This window comes from Phascolarctos cinereus, unplaced genomic scaffold (genome assembly GCF_003287225.1).
Source record: "Phascolarctos cinereus isolate Bilbo 61053 unplaced genomic scaffold, phaCin_HiC Scaffold_4;HRSCAF=312, whole genome shotgun sequence".
NCBI lineage: Eukaryota > Metazoa > Chordata > Mammalia > Diprotodontia > Phascolarctidae > Phascolarctos > Phascolarctos cinereus.
The window spans coordinates 595,860,930-595,881,572 of NW_027555847.1; the positions used below are offsets into that span (position 1 = coordinate 595,860,930).

The following is a 20,643-nucleotide window of genomic DNA, read 5'->3' on the forward strand; positions in this document are numbered from 1 at the left end:
TGTATTTCCAAGTGCTTAGCACAAAGCCTGGCACATAGTAGGAGCTTAATAAATGTTGACTGATTGATTAATGAATAGAACAAGAATGAAGATGTCATATAAATGTATATACATCAGGTGGTTCTCACTCATTTTAAAATATATTTAAAATCAAGCAGAAAAGCTTTCAGTTCCCCAATTGGTAATGGTCAAAGGATGTGAACAGGCAGTTCTCAGATTAAGAAACTAAAGCCATATGAAAAAATGGTCTAAATCACTACTGATTAGAGAAATGCAAATCAAAACAACTCTGAGGTCATCATATCTAAATGATCTACAACATGATAAAAACAGGAAAATGATGGAGAAGACGTGGGAAAATTGGAACACTAACTCGTTGTTGGTGGAGCTGATCCAAGCATTTTGGAGAGCAATTTAGAACTATGCCCAAAGAGCTATAAAAATGTGCATACCCTTTGACCCAGCAATAGCACTTCTAGGGCTATATCCCAAAGAGATCATAAAAATGGGAAAAGGACCCGCATTTACAAAAATATTTATAGCAGCCCTTTCTGTAGTGGCAAAGAACTGGAAATTGAGAGGATGTCCATCAATTGGGGAACGGCTGAGCAAGTTGTGGCATATGAATGTAATGGAATATTAGTGTGCTACAAGAAATGATGAGCAGGCAGACTTCAGAAAAACCTGGGAAGACTTGTATGAACTGTTGCTGAGTGAAGTGAGCAGAACCAGGAGAACATTGTACACAGTAACAGCCATACTGTGCGATGACTAACTTTGATAAGACTCAGTCCTTCTTAACAATGCAAGGATTTAAGACATCTCCAAAAGTCTCATGATGGAAAATGCATTACATCCACAGAAAGAACAATGGAGTTTGAATGCAGATCAAAGCATACTATTTGCTCTCTTTTTCCCTTCTATTTTGTTTCCTCTTTCTTGTGGTTCCTCCTATTGGTTCTAATTCTTCCTTACAACATGACTAATGTGAAAATGTTTAATAGGAATGTATATGTACAGCCTATATCAGATTGCACACCGTCTTGGGGAGGGAGGTGGGAAGGGAGAGGGAGAAAAACTTTAAACTCAAAAGCTTACGGAAGTGATTGTGGATAACTCCAAATAAATTAACAATTAAAAAAAAAACCTCTCAGAAAAATAAATGGAATATAGTTAAGCAATCTATGACAAATACGGGAAAATTTCAATACCTTATCTGGCCACCACTGCAAATCTTCTCCTAGAGATACTGGGCTTTGCACAGGTGTATTCTTCTTATCCAAATTTGGTTCTCCTTCCTTGCTTGTAGAGCCTCTTTCATTATCAAATGAGGCTCCATCAAGCCACCTTCGCTCACGCAAACGTAAAACGGATTCACGTTCACGCAACAGCTCAGAGTCTCTCTCTAAGGGAAGAAGGAGAACTGGTATGCAATTGGGTCACACCAGTGGGATAAAAGTAAGCCACTCTCTAGTAAAGACCCTTCAGGATGCAACTAACAGCAGTTTATCTACTGACAAAAATTTTAAATAGATTTAGGTCTCAGAAGTCTGACATGCAACATTCAAAGCTTTTATCTTTTCAAGTACATGTACCAAAAGTTGCTATAAGTGGCAAATTAAAAAATTTGAAAGGCACAATGGTTTCAGTTTTTTTTTATACAATGCTTTTTGATTGGCTTTTTTTTTTAAATTAAGATTCAAAGATCGTGATACATTTATCAGCCTAATGGCAAACTTCCCTAATAAATCAAAACTTCAACTTCTGTTAGATACATTTATGCAAGCCAAAAAAGAGTGTTTATTAGAGAGTCTCTAGTAATAAAATACAGCTGCACAAAAAAAAAACCTTGTCTGAAAAAATTAAGACAAATCAAATTACATGAAATTTATATAAAGCTTTGATAATCCAACCCCTTTCTTTAAAGTAGCATTTTATAGGACTGGATTCATAAAATGTTTTAATAATCAGAGTATTTAATAGTTTCAAATTAAAAAGTTCCAAAGAGCCAAACAAGTTTTAAAAAGGATCCTTGTAGGAAAGAGTTCCTTACCAAAATGCTTCCCCTCCAATTGGCCTACAAACTGTCTAAAGCCAGTACTCTGCAGTTCGCTCATACAGATATTTTTTTAAATGAGGTAATCAAAACTAACTTTCCCAGAGTCAACTATGCATGGAAAATAAGGATTAGAAACAATTCGTAGTAACGTCTTATAAATAACCTTAGGAAAGGGAAAAAAAGGAGGGATTTAGAAGGCATTATGTCAAATGTCGAACATCTGAACATGCACATGATGTACATTAGCCATTATGTATATGCTGACTAAAACAAAGAGGTATCACATATTGATATCATACATATCAAGTCACCATCATATTTTCCTTAAAAAAGCAAAACAAAGCAAAACAAAACATTTTTTAAGCCTTGGGTCTTTATACTAAAAGGGAACAAGCGCTAAAGATATAAAGTATTGGCCTATCATAATGTGACCAATAATTCCTGGAATTCTGACCCAAGCAGGTATACATATGTTCACTGGTGCTACATACTGGAGTTAAAATAAAAATGAAGAAAAAGAGCTACAACAAATCAAAATACAGAGGTTGGATTAACAATTTAAAACTGCACTGGTCATACTGTGTAGGAAGTATTAAAAGACTTAGAAATATCCAAAAATAATATTTCAATTAAGTACACATTTGTTTTAGCAATTTATCATTATAAATTGTTACTCTTAACCTAGTTCTGATAAGTCTTTCATGATTCTAAATTAGCTTCCCAGTTCTCTCCTCCACGATACTGGGACTAAAAGTAATGGAATAATCATGCAAACCTAAGAACCATGGAGAAGGGCTTTCTGAATGCTGCATGTCATTGCAAAATAGAATCTAGCTTTCAGTTCATAACTAGTATTCCTAATAAAAAATAGAATTATGCAATAAAAACTTGATTAAGTATAAACACAAACATTCCCAGATTATAGACCACATTCTAGATAAAATCATTAATATAATACTATTGTGGCTCTTCCAAGAAAAGTTAAAATCACCTACCTGGTTTTTTCCCCAGAATCCTATGTAAATGCTAGTCAACAGTAATTCAATTTGTAATAATTAGAAAAAATAAAAGGAAACTATCATGCATTCTCTCACTAATGTTCTACAATGCTAAGTACTGAGCAAAAAGAGAAAAGTGCAAAATTACCTCGAGATGAGCCTAGCCTGGAAAGTGATGAACGACGAAAGGAAGGATAACCAAAGTAGCTAATGTCTTCTGAAAACATAGCATCAGCATCAATAATAACACTTGGGTGTGCAGAATGAATATCAGCATCAAGAAGAGACATAAGATCCTCTATAAGGAGAATAAATAATTTAAGTCCAATATTCACAGTGTTCACATAATTAGATGAATGGATTGATAAATAATAAATTCATAAAAGAATGAACCCAAGCTTTATGAGTTGTAGAACATGTATTTGTTACGCAATTTAACATTTATGTATAAAACTTGAAAAGTAATTAATCAGCAGCATAAAGCCAATGTTCAGTCCTCCTTTTTGCTAGTATCTAAGTAAAATCCACTAAGTAATAAAAACCTGAATGGTTACACCACTAACATTTTTTCTTCAACATGAAATTTATACTATGCCACTTCAACAAGATGCTAAGACCCCTAAAAGATTCAAAAAAAAATCTGTGCATAAGCAATCAATTACCAACCTCCAGGCAGATACGATTCACTTGCAGTATCATCCCCATCATCTCCATCTTCATCATCACGGCTGAGCAAATTATTTACAGCAAGGTTTACATCAAGATTTGTTCGTTGGAGTTCCCGAATAATAACACTTCTAGACTTCCCCTGTAAAACAACTTGGGCCTTGGAAGAAAATACATGAGAAAGGATTTGTCATCTTTTAAGCCATTTTTAAAATTTCCCCCCCTATTTTGTCACACTGAATTGAAACATCAAAGAACATTTTCTGGTACTCAGGAGAACACAAAAAAAATTCTACATAAAACTATGAAATTTTATTTATATAAAACTATGAAATATGCCATTTTCAATAAAGGCCCCTGTTCTGTGGGAAAAAAAGAGGTATACTAGTTTGCCACTTCAGCATAATAAATCTTACAACAGAAAACTAGTTTGGCATAGGGGTTAAGAGACAGAGCTTGGAATCAGAAGACCTGGGATTCACTCTTGCCTCTGATACTAGCTGAATAACTCTTAACAGGTCACTCAACCTCCATGTGCCTCAGGCAGTTCCATAGGATTTAATAATAACCAAGTGGAAAAAATTCCCTTTACTGATGATAACACATATTCTTAACATATTCCTGTATATTAGATTTGAGTTGTTTCTAACTCACAATATACTTAGCTACACTTGAATATAACTAATATACCTGTGAAATGAGTTCTTCTGGAATGACAGATGCAGGAATAACAGGCTGAGGCTGACTGCCCAACAGGCCAGAGCCTCTATCTCGTCCTGTCCGAATAACTCTGGTCTGTCGTCGTGAGTCTCGAGCTCCAGCAGATGACCTGCCAGAAGATCCTCCTCCACTTCCACCAACTCCTGAACTCCAGCGACTTCTAAATATTTGAAAAATGATTTATACAATTAGTATCTTTAATTTTTGAAAATTTCCAAAAATTAAAGACTGCCAAACATCCATTCCTTTGAATTTAAATAAATTTACTTATCCATATATCATGGTAGTTCATCCTGACAGAAGAATAAGCATTAACTGAAGTTTTAATTAGCTTTGTCCTAAAACAGAGAAAGTTGGTAAAGAAAAAATATGTAGTTGGTATAAAATTTGCTATACCTAAGTTCTGTTATAGCTACTGTGTAATGATTATTTCCAAAAGCAACACCAGTATATCATTAGGAGGAACATAGGACTTTCTTTCAAAAAGCTCAACAACTACAAGCGCCAAAAAGTTGTAGTCTGAGATATTTTATGTGACTTTTTATAATATATAAAGGCAGGGGTGCATGACAAAGTGTTTTGTACTTAGCAAGCCTGGAGAAGGAAATGTCAAACGACTCCACTTTATTTGCCAAGAAAACCTTAAATAAAGTTACTACATGACTGAATAGTCATGAATGAAAAACAACAACTTAGCAAGATATGTTGACGTGCCAAAATAAATTTTCTATCTAAATTAAACAAAAACTTCTCAGACAAATGCAAAGCTCATGTTCAACTGAGGGATTTCGTGATTTGAGGTCCTCGTGTTAAATTTCTTTTTTTCCAAGATATCTGGAAAGATAGAAGTACTTAAACATGACTTCCAAATATTAGCAACTTCTAAAGAGTTGTGGGGTAAGAAGTAAATAAGGAAATCATGTGAGAGGCAACCCTAGAGTAAACAAGCTATTTAGATTATGCCATGAAGTTCAGTCTTCTATGCTTTTTCTGCATGTAGGTTAAAGCACTGCAATATATTAACAATATAATAATTTACCATTTTTCTTCCATTTAATCAGATCCTTCAAAAACAATCAGAAGAGACAGGTGAGTACTGTCTACCTCAACAGAAACTACAATCCTTTTAGTCTTGCTATGGCTGGAAAAACAAACAAATCCTTATCACCCTAGAGCGAAGATGGTGATAAATCACTGCTAGTTCTCAAATAACAATCAAACAACCTAACGGAGATCATACCCACACCTTTTTCCAGCTTCATAGGACATGTTAGAACTTATATTCTATTAACATTCTCTTCCACAACCTCCATACACGATGACACATCTGGGGATGAGTTGAATGGAAGAGATTATATTTCACACTCACACAGTTATAACCTTTAAAGTTTACAAAGCTAATGAATGTGAGAGCAAGGATCTGAAACTTTATTTCCTGACTCCAAATTGAGTGCTCTTTTCCATTATATCAGGTCTCCTAGAGCTATGTCACCCATACTTTCTTCTTGCTGTTCAGTTGTTTTTCACTTATGTTCAACTCTTTGTGACCCCATTGCAGTTTTCTTAACAGAGATACTAGAGTGATTTGCCACTTCCTCCTCCCATTCATTTGACAGATGAGAAACTGAGGTGACAGGATTAAGGGACTTGCCCAGGGTCACACAGCTACTAAGTGTCTGAGAACAAAATTGAACTTGGAACTCCAGGCCTGGCACTCCATCCACTGAACCACCGAATTACCCCTCAATACTTTTGAGCTCAATTCATTTCATTGTCCCTGGGAAGAGATGCCCAGTGCTGAGTATTACACTGTAACATCAAAAACCTTTTATAATTACCATTAGTTATCTGACCTCGAAAGAATCATTTCATTTTTCTGAGTCTGTTCCCCAAGCCTACAAAATTGTGATACCATCACCAGCAATCCAAGCCTACCTTAAAAAAAAAATTATGCTGTTTTCAATCAGTAAAAACCTGACCTCTTTTTTTTTTACCCCAACCTACAACTCCTCCCCCTAATACCAAAAGAAAAATAAAACACTTGTTACGAAAATGCCAACTACTCAAGGAAAAAAAAATTCCACATTGGCCATGTTCAAACAATTTTATGTCTAATTCTGTGCTATACATCCTTTACCTCTATCAAGAGGTGGGTAGCATGTTTCATCATTAGTCCTCTGGAATTGTGACTGGTCATTACACTATTCAGAATTCTTCCAAGTTGTCCACCTGTCTACAAAACCATATCCTGCATAATTTCATCATATTTATATGTCATCTCTTGACTCCTGTGTTTGAATATAGCTCTCTGGTCTTTTCAACAGGAATGCTTGGAAGTCTTCTATTTCATTAAAAGTCCATTTTTTCAGCTGTAGAAATATGCTCAGCTTTGCTGGATAAGTTATTTTTGGCTATAAATCTATCTATCTATCTACCCTTTTACCTGCTGGAATATGGTATTCCAAGCTCCCCACTCATTTACAGTGGTGGCAAATAAATTATGTACAATCCTGATTGTAGATTACAACTTAAATGCTTTCCTTCTGGCTACTTTCAGTATTTTTTCTGTGAGTTGGAAGCTCTGGAATTTAGCCAACAAGCTATTGGGAGTTTTCTATTTAGGCATTTCTTTTAAGGGTGAGCTCCTATTTCCACTTAGCCCCATGGTTCTAAGAGATCTGAGAAGTTTTCTTTAAAGATTTCTTAAAATACAAAGCCCAGGCTTGTTTTGGTCATGAAATTCAGGTGATCCAATGATTTTTTTCTCCTTCATCTATTTTCCAGGTCAGCTGCTTTTCCTATAAGATAACTTATATTTTCTTCTAATTTTTTTAGCCTTTTGGCTTTGTTTTAATATTTCTTGTTGTCTCATTGGCTTTTAACTGGTCTATTCTAATTTTCAGGGAGTTTTTTGTACTTGGGCAAGGTTTTGTACCTTTTGTGCCAAGCTATTATATCCCTTTCCATTTCTTTTTTCCATAGTTATATTTTAAATTCTTTTTAAAAAATTCTCGATTCATGTCTTCCAATTGAACTTGGACTCAAGCTGTGCTTTTCAACAAGTTTTTGCTTGTAGATGTTTTGAGGCCACTCTTGTCTTCCAACTCTGTGTCTTGAGCATTCCTATCACCAGAACAGCTTTTTATGACACAATTCTTTTTTTGTTTGCTCTATCTTTCAACCTCCTTCTTGACTTTTGGACTTGATATTTCAGTACTCTAAAGTGTGGTCTGATCCAGGGTAAAGTCAGACTGTTTTCCCCACCCCACCCCAGTCTCAGCTCTGTGACTTCCTGACCTGAATTTGGGTCTGAGCAACAGTAGTTGTTGCTGGACTCAGCCACTATCAGCCAGCTGGAAAGTTCTGGTTCAGTGACAGAACTACAAGCTCTCCTTTTGTCTGAGTTTCCTGGCTGGTTATTTCTTTGCAAATTTCAGATTGGGCTGGTGGCTGGAATTAATACCTCACTCTACTCTTGAGGGGTGGGGCATACTATGAACACTTGCTTTCGAACTTGTTCTTCTCACAGTACAACCTCTAGGGCCTGAGGCTACTTAGGGGGTGTGGGAGTACAGGTCCTTTTGTCAATGTGCCCTGGATGTATGACCCAGAACTAGGCAGTGGGCAAAAAAGCTGTCAGTTTGCACCTGTCCCCATAACAGCACCCTGGTGTGGGTCTAGGACTCCCCCCCTGACCTGGTTCTCAGCTTCTCTTTGGATGTCAGTATGCTCTACATATGGCATGCTCTGCATCATGGCCCATCCCCAGTGTTTGCAGACTTCCCTGTCTGACTCTCTATGCTTATTTAGGCTGGAAAAATAACTCACTGTAACTTCTAGTGCTCTAAATCTGCTTTTTTTTTGGGGGGGAGGAATGTCACTGTACTGCTTCCTCCAAATGCACCATCTTACTATCTTTGTTTTACCCTCTCTGATCCATAGATGCTTACGTTATGAATTATAAGCTTATGGCATACTAAGAATTTGAAATTTATAAACTATGAAATGACAAGTCATAGTACTGTCAGTTACTAGATAAGCTTCTTGATAACTGAGATCACCCATTTTAAATTTGTGTCTCCTGAGTACTTTTCATGGAGCAGGCATTTAATGACAATTTGCTAAATACAAAATAGATTTTACTGGGAAAGCAGCAAGATAAACTGAGGAAGAACACTGACTCTAGATCCCAAGAATGCAGGCTGAGGTACCAATTCTGCTGCCTCCTGACTGTGTGATCTTGGGCAAGAGATGGAACCTCTCTGGCCCTCAGCTTCCTCTTCTGTGAAATGGAATGCTTTGTGGTAAGATCCCTTCTACCAATAAATATTTCTAAATAGCTCTGCCATTCAGTGAAAACAAGAGAAAAAAACTGAAAAGTTACAAGAAAACACATAATTTTTTATTACTTAGGTAGCCATAAAAATAATCCATCAAAACAGCAATTATCCATGATAAGAAAATTATCAATATACAAAAGCCACTAGTCCTCATCTTTGGAATTATATGAATGCTCTGATGCTGCTTCGACATCTTCTACTTCTCCTATGACTCTCTTTATGTCATCTCTGGATACAGAATGATAGTAAGGAGGTCTAAGTTCTTCAATAAATGATATGCATCTTTTGAACCTCAAGACAGAAGTCCCCGGGGCTGAACACTTCCAGGTAGGTCTTGAATTTGTTTTGTCAATCTGTATTTATGTGCCTATTGTCTACACAAAATAACATAAATGCTTCTAGGACAGAATTAGCTTTGTACATTCAGGAACTAGTACAGAGCCTGACACAAAGCTGGCCCTTAGGAAGTGTTTGTTGCTTAGCTTAACTTATTCATAGTAGAAGGTGGCACTGATTACTGTCGCGATAACAATGCCAAAAGCAAACATTCACGTCACTTAAAAGTTATCAAAGTACTTTCTTAAGTTTTCCTGTTTCAGGTATGTAAAGTATATTTCTCTAAAGTTACTTACAAAGAAACAACTTTCTGAGATAAGAAATGACTATAATATACATTTATTATAATCATATACATTCCCTTGGTTTCCCTATATAATTATCAACTGTAGGATAAACAATTTCATCCAGAATGTAATTCTACTGTTTGCTCGTCCACAAAAGCCAAAATTAATCATTTATGGGACCAAATTAAGTTCCAATTCAAGTGAGGGACTAAGCATTTACATAGTACCTACTACATCCCAGGTGCTTTTTTTTAATAAATATTATCTAATATTATTTTACAAAGATTATTGATCCTCACAATAACCCTGAGATATAGGTGTTATTATTATCCCTATTTTACAGCTAAAGAAATTGAGGCAACCTCTAAGTAACCTGTCCAGGGTCATGTAGCTAATAAGTGTATGAAGTTAGATTTGAACTCAAGTCTTCCTGACTCAGGCCCACCACTTTACCTATTACACCACCAGCTGAGCACTTTGTACAGGTGAATTACTAGCAGTTAAGAGCTATTTTGGATCATAGGATCACAGACTTAGATCTAGATGGGACTGTAAGAGGACAGAGTAGGAAATGAGGCTACAGAGCAAAGAAAGTAGAACACAGAAACATTTTTTACTAGATGATTACAATTTTATTACCAAATTTAGGAAAACAAGAAATGTATGACTAATACAAACAGTAAAGGGTTAAAACTTCTACTATGGGGGCAGCTAGGTAAAGCAGTGGATAGAGCCCCGGCCTTGGAGGCAGGAGGACCTGAGTTCAAACTTGACACTTACTAGCTGTGTGACCCTGGGCAAGTTACTTAACCCCAAATGCCTCACCAAAGAAACAAACAAAACAAAACAAAAACAAAAAAACCCCACTACTATGGGTTGCAGTGGAAGCAAAATTTTGAAAAACTATCTTACCAAGGGCTTTTATTTCTTCAGAATTAGCTCTACCCTAAGTTATGGCTGATATAGATCTTATTAGTTATGATGATATTATTATTAAATTAGTTACATTCTTTGAAAATATAAAAAATTATAACTGAGTCTTTCCAAAATAATATTTATGAAAATAAGACATTAGGTTTAATCTTATTCAACAAATCTTTTTTTTTAATTAGCAAAATGGTGACAAATGCAAAAAAAAATTGTGGTAATTCATAGTTTTTGGCAGAAATTAAGAAAAATACTCTTAAAAGGCAATTGTCCAAATACTGCTAAAAGTGAGTTTACATGCACAATATATTTGCATAATGCTTTACCTTCTATGCCTTCCTTAAGACCATTAAAAAGGAGTTTCACAAAAGCTTAGAGAATGCTTTTCTCCTCAAAAAAGAGATGTGGGTAAAAGAAGTCATATTCACTTAAATTAAAGTGTACCTAAAGTCATTCAGGAGGATTACAGAGAAGGCAAAAAAAGCATTCAACATTTTTAGTTAAAACTTAAATAAAAGCCTCTCGTTATGATCTAGTAGAAATTACATATATTACGTGAAAGGCATTGTGCTAAGCAGAAGGAGAAAGACCAAGTTCAAAATATCACATCAACATTAGCTGTGTTTTAAATATATTCAATACTCACTTTTCTATCATTTTACATAAATACAACATTCAATCATATATTTTAATCATCTTTGGATCCATGATATGTTCTTTTCATACTCTCACTTTAACCTCTTTAGCCCATCATCTGTTTCTCAAAGTAGCAATTTTCTTTGACCTATCTCGTTAAAATCTTAATTCCAATCTTATCTGATTCTTTATCAAGGTCTTTTTTCTTCCTATATTATTCATAATTCATTAAATTCCTCACTCAATATTTCTGATCATTTCCTCTATAATTCATTTACTCATAAAAAATAATAATTTATCTTAAAGCCACAAAATTATAAAATTCAAAATTTTTTCAGTTTTCCAGAATTATAATTTTTAAATGTTTTACTGCATTTTTAAGAATCTTACTTAACAAGTGTTTAATATATTTACTAAAATTCTTCATTATAAATCCATCTGTATTTTCCAATTTGGATAGTTTTATCTTTCATCAAGGAAAGATGTTTCAAATGAAAATGGCCTGACAAGGAAAGCTTTACGTATAGAAATAATGTTAATAATAAAAAAATTAACATTGGTTTATATATGACAGAGCTAAAATACTGGGGTCACTTGTTATTCTGCCTATAGTTTAAACCTTCAATAAAAACAGAAGGAGCTACTATATGGCATTTGAAAATGAAATTGTATATAAGATAGATGGTTAGAGTGAATATGTTAAAGGAAAAAGAAAACAGGTAAAACTTTCCTTTATTTGTGGTTCAAATTGTGGAAATAACAGAATATCAGCTGCAGAATTTTAGAATGCTCAATTAACAGATCCAAAATGGCTATAAGACTAGGATAATGAGAAGAAATTAATGACTCCCATATTAAAAAGTTAAAATGGTGAGCACACAGATCTTATTACGCCTTAAAATTATCCTTTTGGTCATCAAACATTGATTCCTTTTAAAAGTTTTAATAATACCGATAATACTGATGAACAGCCTGATTAATAGCAATTCTATGTATACTGTTAATTTATATCTAAATAATCTAGAACAATTAAACATGAGACCCCTGCCTAGACCTCTAATCAATGTTTTCTCAATACCTAGTTGGACCACTACTGACTATAAGTGTTCTTTACGCATAGGGTAAAACAGTTTATATGTGTATAGACACATACAAGACTACGATACAAACAAATTGCAGCCTCAATCCTATCAAAACTTACCCAAGGGTGTTGCCTGCCAGTCTGCCCAGAGTTTCAGAACCAGACAGAAACCATGGGGAGTCACTAGTCCTGCCTGGCCTGGATGTCCTTCCTGCCCCTGAGCCACTGCTCAACTTTGAACTGAAAATAAAAGATGGTAGATCAGTCACAAAACAATCCCAAACGGGTTAGGAACAAAACCTGGAATCCCAGGTCTCAATTCTCAGGGACTTATTCTGGTAACATACCAGCTTAAGCAACACCCTTGGGGAATATTCCATGCTAATCTAACTAAAATACTAAAATGTTAACTGGAAATTAGCAAGACATAGCTGACATGTTTTATTCACATTAGCAAACCATTCTGTTCTCACTGTAAAAATGTTCAACAATGTAATTATAAATAAACGTTAAACATAACATTTAAGGTTAATTGTCTGATATTCAACAAAATAATAAACAAGACATCACCCATCAGTTTTTAAGCACCCAAAATTAGGGTTCATTTAAGCAGTCCAACTATAGTCAAATAAATTCTATTTGTTGTTATAAACATTAAGGCAAAATTTTAATGTGACCTACAAAGTCAATCCAGCCAAAATAGATTCATATCAAAAAAAAGGTCTATTTTAGAACCTATTACAAACTTCAAAGCATTCCATCCAGAAAGTTATTTCAACTAAATTCAAGTGATTCTCTGCTGATTTTAATTTTATGCTAGATGCATAATTTTGTTGAAAATGAAAAATATGATTAAACTATACCCTTGTTAAGATATAATGCCTCACTTTTAGTTATGGGGACACAAAAACAAAGGCCATTAAAAATAAGTTACCCAAAGTTTAAACATATATTAAGTTGAAAGGATGTACAGCCTTACCCATCATTATTATCAGGTTTACCCAATTCCAATCTGTCTGGCTGAACTGAAAAACCAATCCTGCAAACTCTACCATCCTAAAACAGAGAGAGAGAAATGAAGTATTCAAAACAGAAGTGTCAATATATAAGTATTCCTTCAAATATAGGTCTATCCTGGCCCCCAAAATAAGCTAGCACTCTGTGAGAATACCTGCCCACTCCCCAAAAAAAGAACATCCTTAATTAACCCCAAAGGATTTTATGTACTTAAGAAATGATGAACATATATGAAATTACAGGAGAAAAATCCAAGTTTTGTAGAAATCCATAGAAAGAAAAAAAAGACAAGGAATAAGAAGCTCTGAAAAAACGTGACCTTGGGAAATCATTTAATCTCTCTAGGCCTCAGCTGCCCCATTTGCAAAATGAGGTGCCAGAAACATATATGCAGTCCCTTTTTCAGCTCTAAAATTTTGTCTTTAATTGGGTAAACTGTGGGGAGCAGTAATGAAGGACCCACGACAAGCTTAATCTTATTAGACAATTATGACTTTTACTAGGTAACATGGACCTAATATTAAATAATTAGAAAGATTATTTTAATACTTTTACTTCAACCAATTAATATCTACCTCAAGAAGAAATGCAGCATGATTTGGTCCCACCACACACTGTTTAATAGTAGCCTGTTCCAATACATTCAATGGAGGGTGACTGAAAAGTTAAAAGCAAATACAATATTAAATAAATTTCAAGCTAGGAGAACAGGGAAGACTACGTAGAAAAAAAGCATAAAGACTTGAATTGGCATCCAAAATAAAATTTGTGTATCAAGTAAGATATGTTTATATATTAATTAAGATACCCCTTTAATTATTAATGTTGATGAAGTCAACATACATGATATCACAGGCTTCACTTGTATGAACAGGACCCATGGAATCAAATGACCAAACTTCTAAGATCAATGCTCATATAACAAATGCTTCATAACTGCTAGCTAAACTTGAACTGGTATAACATGAACTTAACAGAACATGAACTGATTAAGTTAAGGAAATCTAGAAAGCATGCTACTGTGGCTTTTTTACATGGAAGAGACAAAATATTTTTCTAAATACAAAAAGCAGCTAAAAAGTCTTACCTGTTTAAATTATATTTGTTCAATTTCTCCGACACTTCCCGTAACCTGGTAAAAACAAATAAACTTGTACAGTGAATATGTCAAATAAAAAACTTATTACATGAAAACAGCAGAATATTCCCATTTGACAGGTAGATCTTTTATCCATTATTCTAATGACAACTATTATGGTAGAACAAACCGCCTCACTATTACGGCATCACTGATGAGTCATGGCAAAACAATCTTTTGTTCCACAAAGACAACCACTAGTTGGACTCTGCTCCTTCTATCACTGCAGATAAAACCTTTTTTCAAATCCTACCAATCCTTTAGTGCAGTAGCAATACATGCCAAGTCAATTATTTCTCCTTAACAACAAAAGGTGCTTCCATCTAGGTATGCCTGTCATAGTAAGAATTAGAATGGAATGAAAACAAATAGGAAGAAGTTATGGACATTTTTTAAATACAAATCTAATCTAGAACAAGGAGTAATGGACTTAAAACAAATTAGGAGTTCTGGTCTAGGCTCCACAGCTTACCAACCTTATGATTGTAAATAAGTTACTTAAAATCACAGGCTCAGTTTCCTCACTTGATAAATCAGGATACTTCTGATCTATGTGCCTTACACAGTTGACATGAATATTTAAAGATAATATAAATGTATCTGGACTACTACAAATCACAATATAAAAAGGCATTAATCTTATTATTTTCTACAAAGATAAGCAAAGTTAATCAAATTCATCAGAATAAAATAACTGTCTTCTTTAACCTATATTTTGTGTTAATATTAAAATATAAGCAATGTCATGTTTTAACTCGAGGTATAAGAATGTCAATATAAACAAATTATATTTTTAAGAGTATCATTTCATTAAAGTAGTCCACTTTATTCTTACATTTAGCTTAGCATATGTTACAAACTTCCTATGAACTTGTAGAATTTGAGAAATCAAATTAAAAAGTGAATTCAGTTGCCTTTATCGATATGGGGGTGGGGCTGACAAATAAGTGCTCCTTCCAAACAACAGAAAACAAAGGAAATTTTTTTTTATTTCAGGTAACCAATCTTCCATCTTCCATGGTCTCAATCAATTAACTGATAAGAATATACTAAGCACCTACTACATACCAGAGACTGTGCTAGATATACTGGAGATACAAAGACAAAAAATAGTCTCTGCTCTCAAGGAAAGCAAGGAGTTAGTACTTGAACTGAATCTGTGACATCATTGGTAGAGGGAACTCACTGTTACCAATGCAGGCCAGCACCTTCTTTGTAACTAAGAGTGGCCTACAACACTTCAGGGTCACATGACTTGGCCAGGTTAAATCATCACACCACCATACTGACTGAGGCTTCACATAAAACAGGCATTTCTGGATTTAAAAACAAGTCTTTATCTACTTATGACTATCTATTTAACACTGGCCTAAGTGATTGTGTTGATACAAAATAAATACAAAGTACTAAGTGAAGTTGTGAATATTAACAGATGAGGGGACAGACAGTTCAGTCTATATATTCCCACTTCAGCTGAGTTTGAAGGAATCTAGGAGTTCCAAGAGGACATACTGAAGAACAGTCAAGTAAATTAATGACCAAGTCTCAATTATCCTAGAAATAATTGTTGGGCAGAAGTCAATTTATGGTGAAAAATTTGCCAAAAATCTATGTGTGCGCACACTCTTCTTGATATCTCTTCTTGATAATCTCTTCTAAGTTTTTGTGGCACTGCTTTTTCCTGGTCCTTCTACATCCTGCCTCTGACTACTCCCTTTCTATCTCCTTTGCTGGCTAACCACGAGTGTCTCCCAAAGCTCTATCCTGGCCCTCTTCTTTTAATATACTATTTTGCTTTATCTCAATAGCTGCTATGGATTCAATTTGACTGATAGATACCTATAGCTATACAAATATAAATAATTTCCAGATCTATTTGCCCAGTTCTAACCTATTTCCTGACCTCAAGTCTCATATCTCCAATTACCTGCTGGACATCTTGATCTGGATGTTTCAAAGATGACATAAATTCAATATGTCTAAAACAGAACCTTCTAATATTCCAAATTTCCCTGTTACAATCCAAGATACCACCTCACATCCTCCCAGTCATCCAGACTCACAACTTGGGTGCTATCCTCAATTCTTGGCTCTACTCTCTCACCCTGTCCCCTCACAGCCAATCTACTGCCACGTTCTGTCAATTCTACCTTCATAACACCTTTATTCCATGAGCCTTCTCTCCTGTGACATTGCCATCATTCTGGTACAGGCCTTTATCACCTCATGTCTGGACTACTACCAATAGTCAGTTGGTTGGTCTCCCTGCTTCAAGTCTCTCTTCACTCCAGTAAATCTTCTACTCAGTTATCAGTGATTTTCCTAACCTGACCCCACTCCCATCACTCCCATGGCTCCCAATTAACCCAAGATCAAATATACAACCCTCTGTTTGGCTTTTAAAACTCTCCATAATCTGACTCCTACTTTTCTGGTCTTCATATATCTTACACCCCTCACCTTCCCCGATACTCTGTGATTGTGTAAACATTGTCCTTGCTATTCCTCTCATAAGAGATTACTAGGCATTTTCACAGGCTGTCCACACCAGAAATGCTTTCCCTACTCATCTCCTGGCATCCTTTTAATTCTGAACTAAAATAGCCTCTTCTGCAAGAAACCTTTCTAGATTCTTTCTTAATGCTAATGTCTTCTTTTTGAGATTATCTCCAATTACACAGACACATAGACACACACTCTCCTCCTGTAGTACATAGCTGTTTGCATACTGTCTCCTCCATTAGACTGTGAGCCCCTTAGCAGCAGAGACCATTTTTTTCTCTTTGTATTTTTAGAGCTTAGCACAGCGCTTGGCTCTTAATGTTTGCTGACTCGACTTGTGATTTTCAGTATAAAAAAGTCTATACACTAATTCTCTAATACGGGGCCTTCCATTCAATTTACTTTTTCTTGAAAAATAAATTCTTAGGTCAATAATGATTCTGCTGTCTAAAAGAAGACGATAAATATTCTACCATGCTGTTGCTTCTGATACATGAAATAAATGACCACAACATTTGGTCAATTCACAAAGATTAATTTTTCTCTCAAAAATCAGGTATAGGCAGTTTGTAATGGATACCTCTATTTCTCCTGTATTTATCTGCACTGTCTGTATGACACCACTATTGGCCTACATTTTTTTATATCACTGCATTGGGGCTTTTTCTACAGTAGTAAAATAAACACTAAAAAGCCACTACAAACTTTGAGATTTGGGTTATAGTCTCAGCTACGTAACTATGTTACCAAGTAACTATCATTTTAGACAAATTTTAACCTATCTGGGGCCTGTGTGCCATCTATAAAAGCAGTGGGACTGGATTATCTTTATGGTTCCTTGGTAACTTAATGTTTATGATCCTGTAACTAGCAGAGGTATCTGTCCTGAGTTGAAGCATTCTAGGTTTCTCAAAACAGTAGTCAATGATATTTTCATGGCCTACAGCACTTCAGATTTTTAAATTCATGAGAATCCTTGCAGAAAGACTCAAAATTATGGGCTGAATGATAGTCAAGCCAGGTAAGTCAGTCAATAAACATTTATTAAGCACCTATTACATGTCAGTTACTGTGCTAAGCCCTAAGGATACAAAAAAAGGTAAAAGACAAATGTATTGATATCAACTGACCAATCCCTAGGAGCCTGCCATTGGAAATATGAGACGGGAAGACAGGACCCCTGGCACAGGAAAGTAATATATGTCCATCACTTAGTAGGCATTTATCAATTAGATGCCAGATAGGTTGGGATACATGACCTCAAGGAGTTTACATTGTATTGGATACCTATGGTAAATATGCATAAAATACACTTAAGATAGTTAAGGATGTGGAAGGGGGTAGGAAGAGAGCAAGAAAGGCCTCACATGAAAGGTAGTATTCAAGCTGAGTTTTAAAGGAAATGGGAAAGGTGGGGAAGAGGAGTTCTAAAAAAAAGAGAGAGTACATTACAACGCATCATACATTCTTTCTCCCTCAATTCACATATTTAATCAGTTGCCAAATCTTGCCATTTCTATCTCCACAACATTTTTAACATTTGACTCCCTTTCTTTCTACTATCATATCTACCATCTTAGTTCAGATCCTAATCACTTTCCTATTTCTGTGGAAAGCACCACCATCCTTCCAGATTCCCCTAATTATAACCTCGGTATCCTCAACTCTTCACTCTCCCTCACTCCACAAATCCAATCAGTTGCCAAATCTTGTTATGCTTACCTTCACAGGATCTCTCTCATTTGACTCTTTCATGACACTCACACAGCTACCATCCTACTTAATTCAGGCCCTTACCACCTCTCACCTAGATTACTGCAATAGCCCCCTAATTGCTCTCTCTACTCTAGTCCTTCTTACACACAACTGCCATCCAGCCAAACCTGCCCTTCTGTTCCTCCCTCATGATACTCCATATCCCATATTTGTGTTTGTGCACAGATGCCATCCCTCTACTCCTGTAATGCAATCCCCTGTTCACCTATGCCTCAAGGAGCTTCTCTCTTTCTTCACGACAAAGCTCAAGCACAACATGAGGCCTTTCCCAATTCCCCAAATACAATGGCCTGCCTTCCTTTGCACTGATTTGTATTTATTCCTTTTATATGAATTATGTATACCTAGATGTGTACTTTTTGTCTCTCCCAGTGGAGTATAAATTCCTTGAGAATAAAGACTGCTGAATTCTTTGTACTCATATTCCCCAAGGCCTAGCATAATGCCTAGCACATAGATGTTTTGTAAATGCTTACTGATTGCTTCTATTTGAACTTAATTTTATCCCTCTGCTTTTACACTGAATTCTAATTTTTTATCCCAGAATACCGAATGGACCTGCAAATGCAACGACTAAAACCTCTCTTAGTAACGTTTATATACAACTATAGAAAAAAGAAAAGTGTTAGTTTGATAAGATGATTTTCAAAATGTTAGTTAAATGTGACATCTATGCACAACTAAATTCCTGAAAAAACTAAATGCATGGTCTAAGAGTATTTAGAAAGGGGAACTGAAGGATCTCTAGAAATTATATAGGTTCATTAAAAACAAGTTAAATCAAAATAAGTGAAGTTTCCTTTTTTGATATGCTTATTAGACAAGTGAAACAGGAAAATATTATAAATATAATTTATCTGGATTTCAGCAAGTCATCTGATAAAATTTTCCCATTATCTTTGTAGGAGTGCCTGGCATACAGTCGATGCTTAATTAATGTCTGTTGAATTGAAGATGAAATTGGATAGCAGTAGAGTTATATATAATCTTGGCTAGACAAAGCATCCTAAATAAAATGTTATGATTACTCTATTAAATATCAACTTGGAAGACAGTAAATAGGACTCAAGTCTGTGCTTGGTTCTGTGGCCTGTTAATTATTTCTTCTATGTGGATGATGACCTAAAACACATTTATCAAAAATGCAGATGACACAAAACTAGGGAGAAAATAGATAATATATTAGATGACACAATGAGGGTTCAAAACAAACAGAAAACACTGGACATCAAAAATATCGAAATGATATCTAATAATGGCAAAAGTAAAAATCTGCAATGAAGGGTCAACAATTCAACTGCTCAGGGCAGCTAGGTGGTGCAGTGGATGGAGCCTTGGAGTCAGGAGGACCTGAGATCATATCTGGCCTCAGACATTTGACACTCACTAAGCTGTGTGACCCTGGGCAAGTCATTTAACCCTATTGTCTAGCCAAAAATAAATAATCCAAGTGCTCAAGTCTAGAAGGGAAATCTGAGTTAAAAGCAGTTCAAGTAGTATGAACTGAAGGACTGTATAATCTGATTTAAGACTTAAAATGTGTCAAATAAATGCCATTATTAGGTTGTCTTAACAGAAGTATAATGTTGACAACAAGGATCCACTGAATGGTCAGATCTCAAACAGAGTATTCAGCAGTGAACAATGATCTTAATTTGGACACAATCAAACCTGAATCACCATGAAGGGACTCAAAATCCTGACATATATAAGGATTTGTTTAACAAACTTGGCATAGTTAACCCAGGGAAAAAGAATTTAAAGGACACGATAGTAGTTTTCACATTTTTTTTTAAAGAACTACCATGTAAAAATTTAACTCATTCCATGTAGATTCAGCAGGCAGAAGTTAAAATATTTTGTCAACATAATAACATTGAGTAGATCAAAAATGTAAAAGTATGCCTTGTGAACTGTCTGCCACCAGAAGTTTTCAAGCAAACACAGAATAAGTTATTGGAATGCTGTCAGGAATCCTGCACAGAGTAAGTGGGTTAGGGCTAGCTGACTTCTAAGGTCTTTTCCAAGTTTAAGATTCTAAATAAATGAAATAAAAATCTATTTTGATGTTGAATACATTTCTCTTTTTTTAGCATTCTATTTTTATTTAATTTATTTTTAGCTTTCAACATTCACTTCAATAAGATTGAGTTTTAAATT

The 20,643-nt window shown here is 35.1% G+C and overlaps 1 protein-coding gene across 1 annotated transcript in view; it reads right to left on the reverse strand.

Annotated features, from left to right (window-relative positions):
* UBR5 (ubiquitin protein ligase E3 component n-recognin 5) overlaps window positions 1-20,643 on the reverse strand; it is a 162,263-nt gene that overhangs the window by 103,570 nt on the left and 38,050 nt on the right. The window contains 8 exon segments of the mRNA XM_020969574.2: window positions 1,212-1,423; window positions 3,206-3,355; window positions 3,724-3,883; window positions 4,414-4,603; window positions 12,171-12,290; window positions 13,030-13,106; window positions 13,643-13,724; window positions 14,155-14,199. Of these exon segments, the coding sequence (XP_020825233.1) occupies window positions 1,212-1,423; window positions 3,206-3,355; window positions 3,724-3,883; window positions 4,414-4,603; window positions 12,171-12,290; window positions 13,030-13,106; window positions 13,643-13,724; window positions 14,155-14,199 (1,036 nt within the window).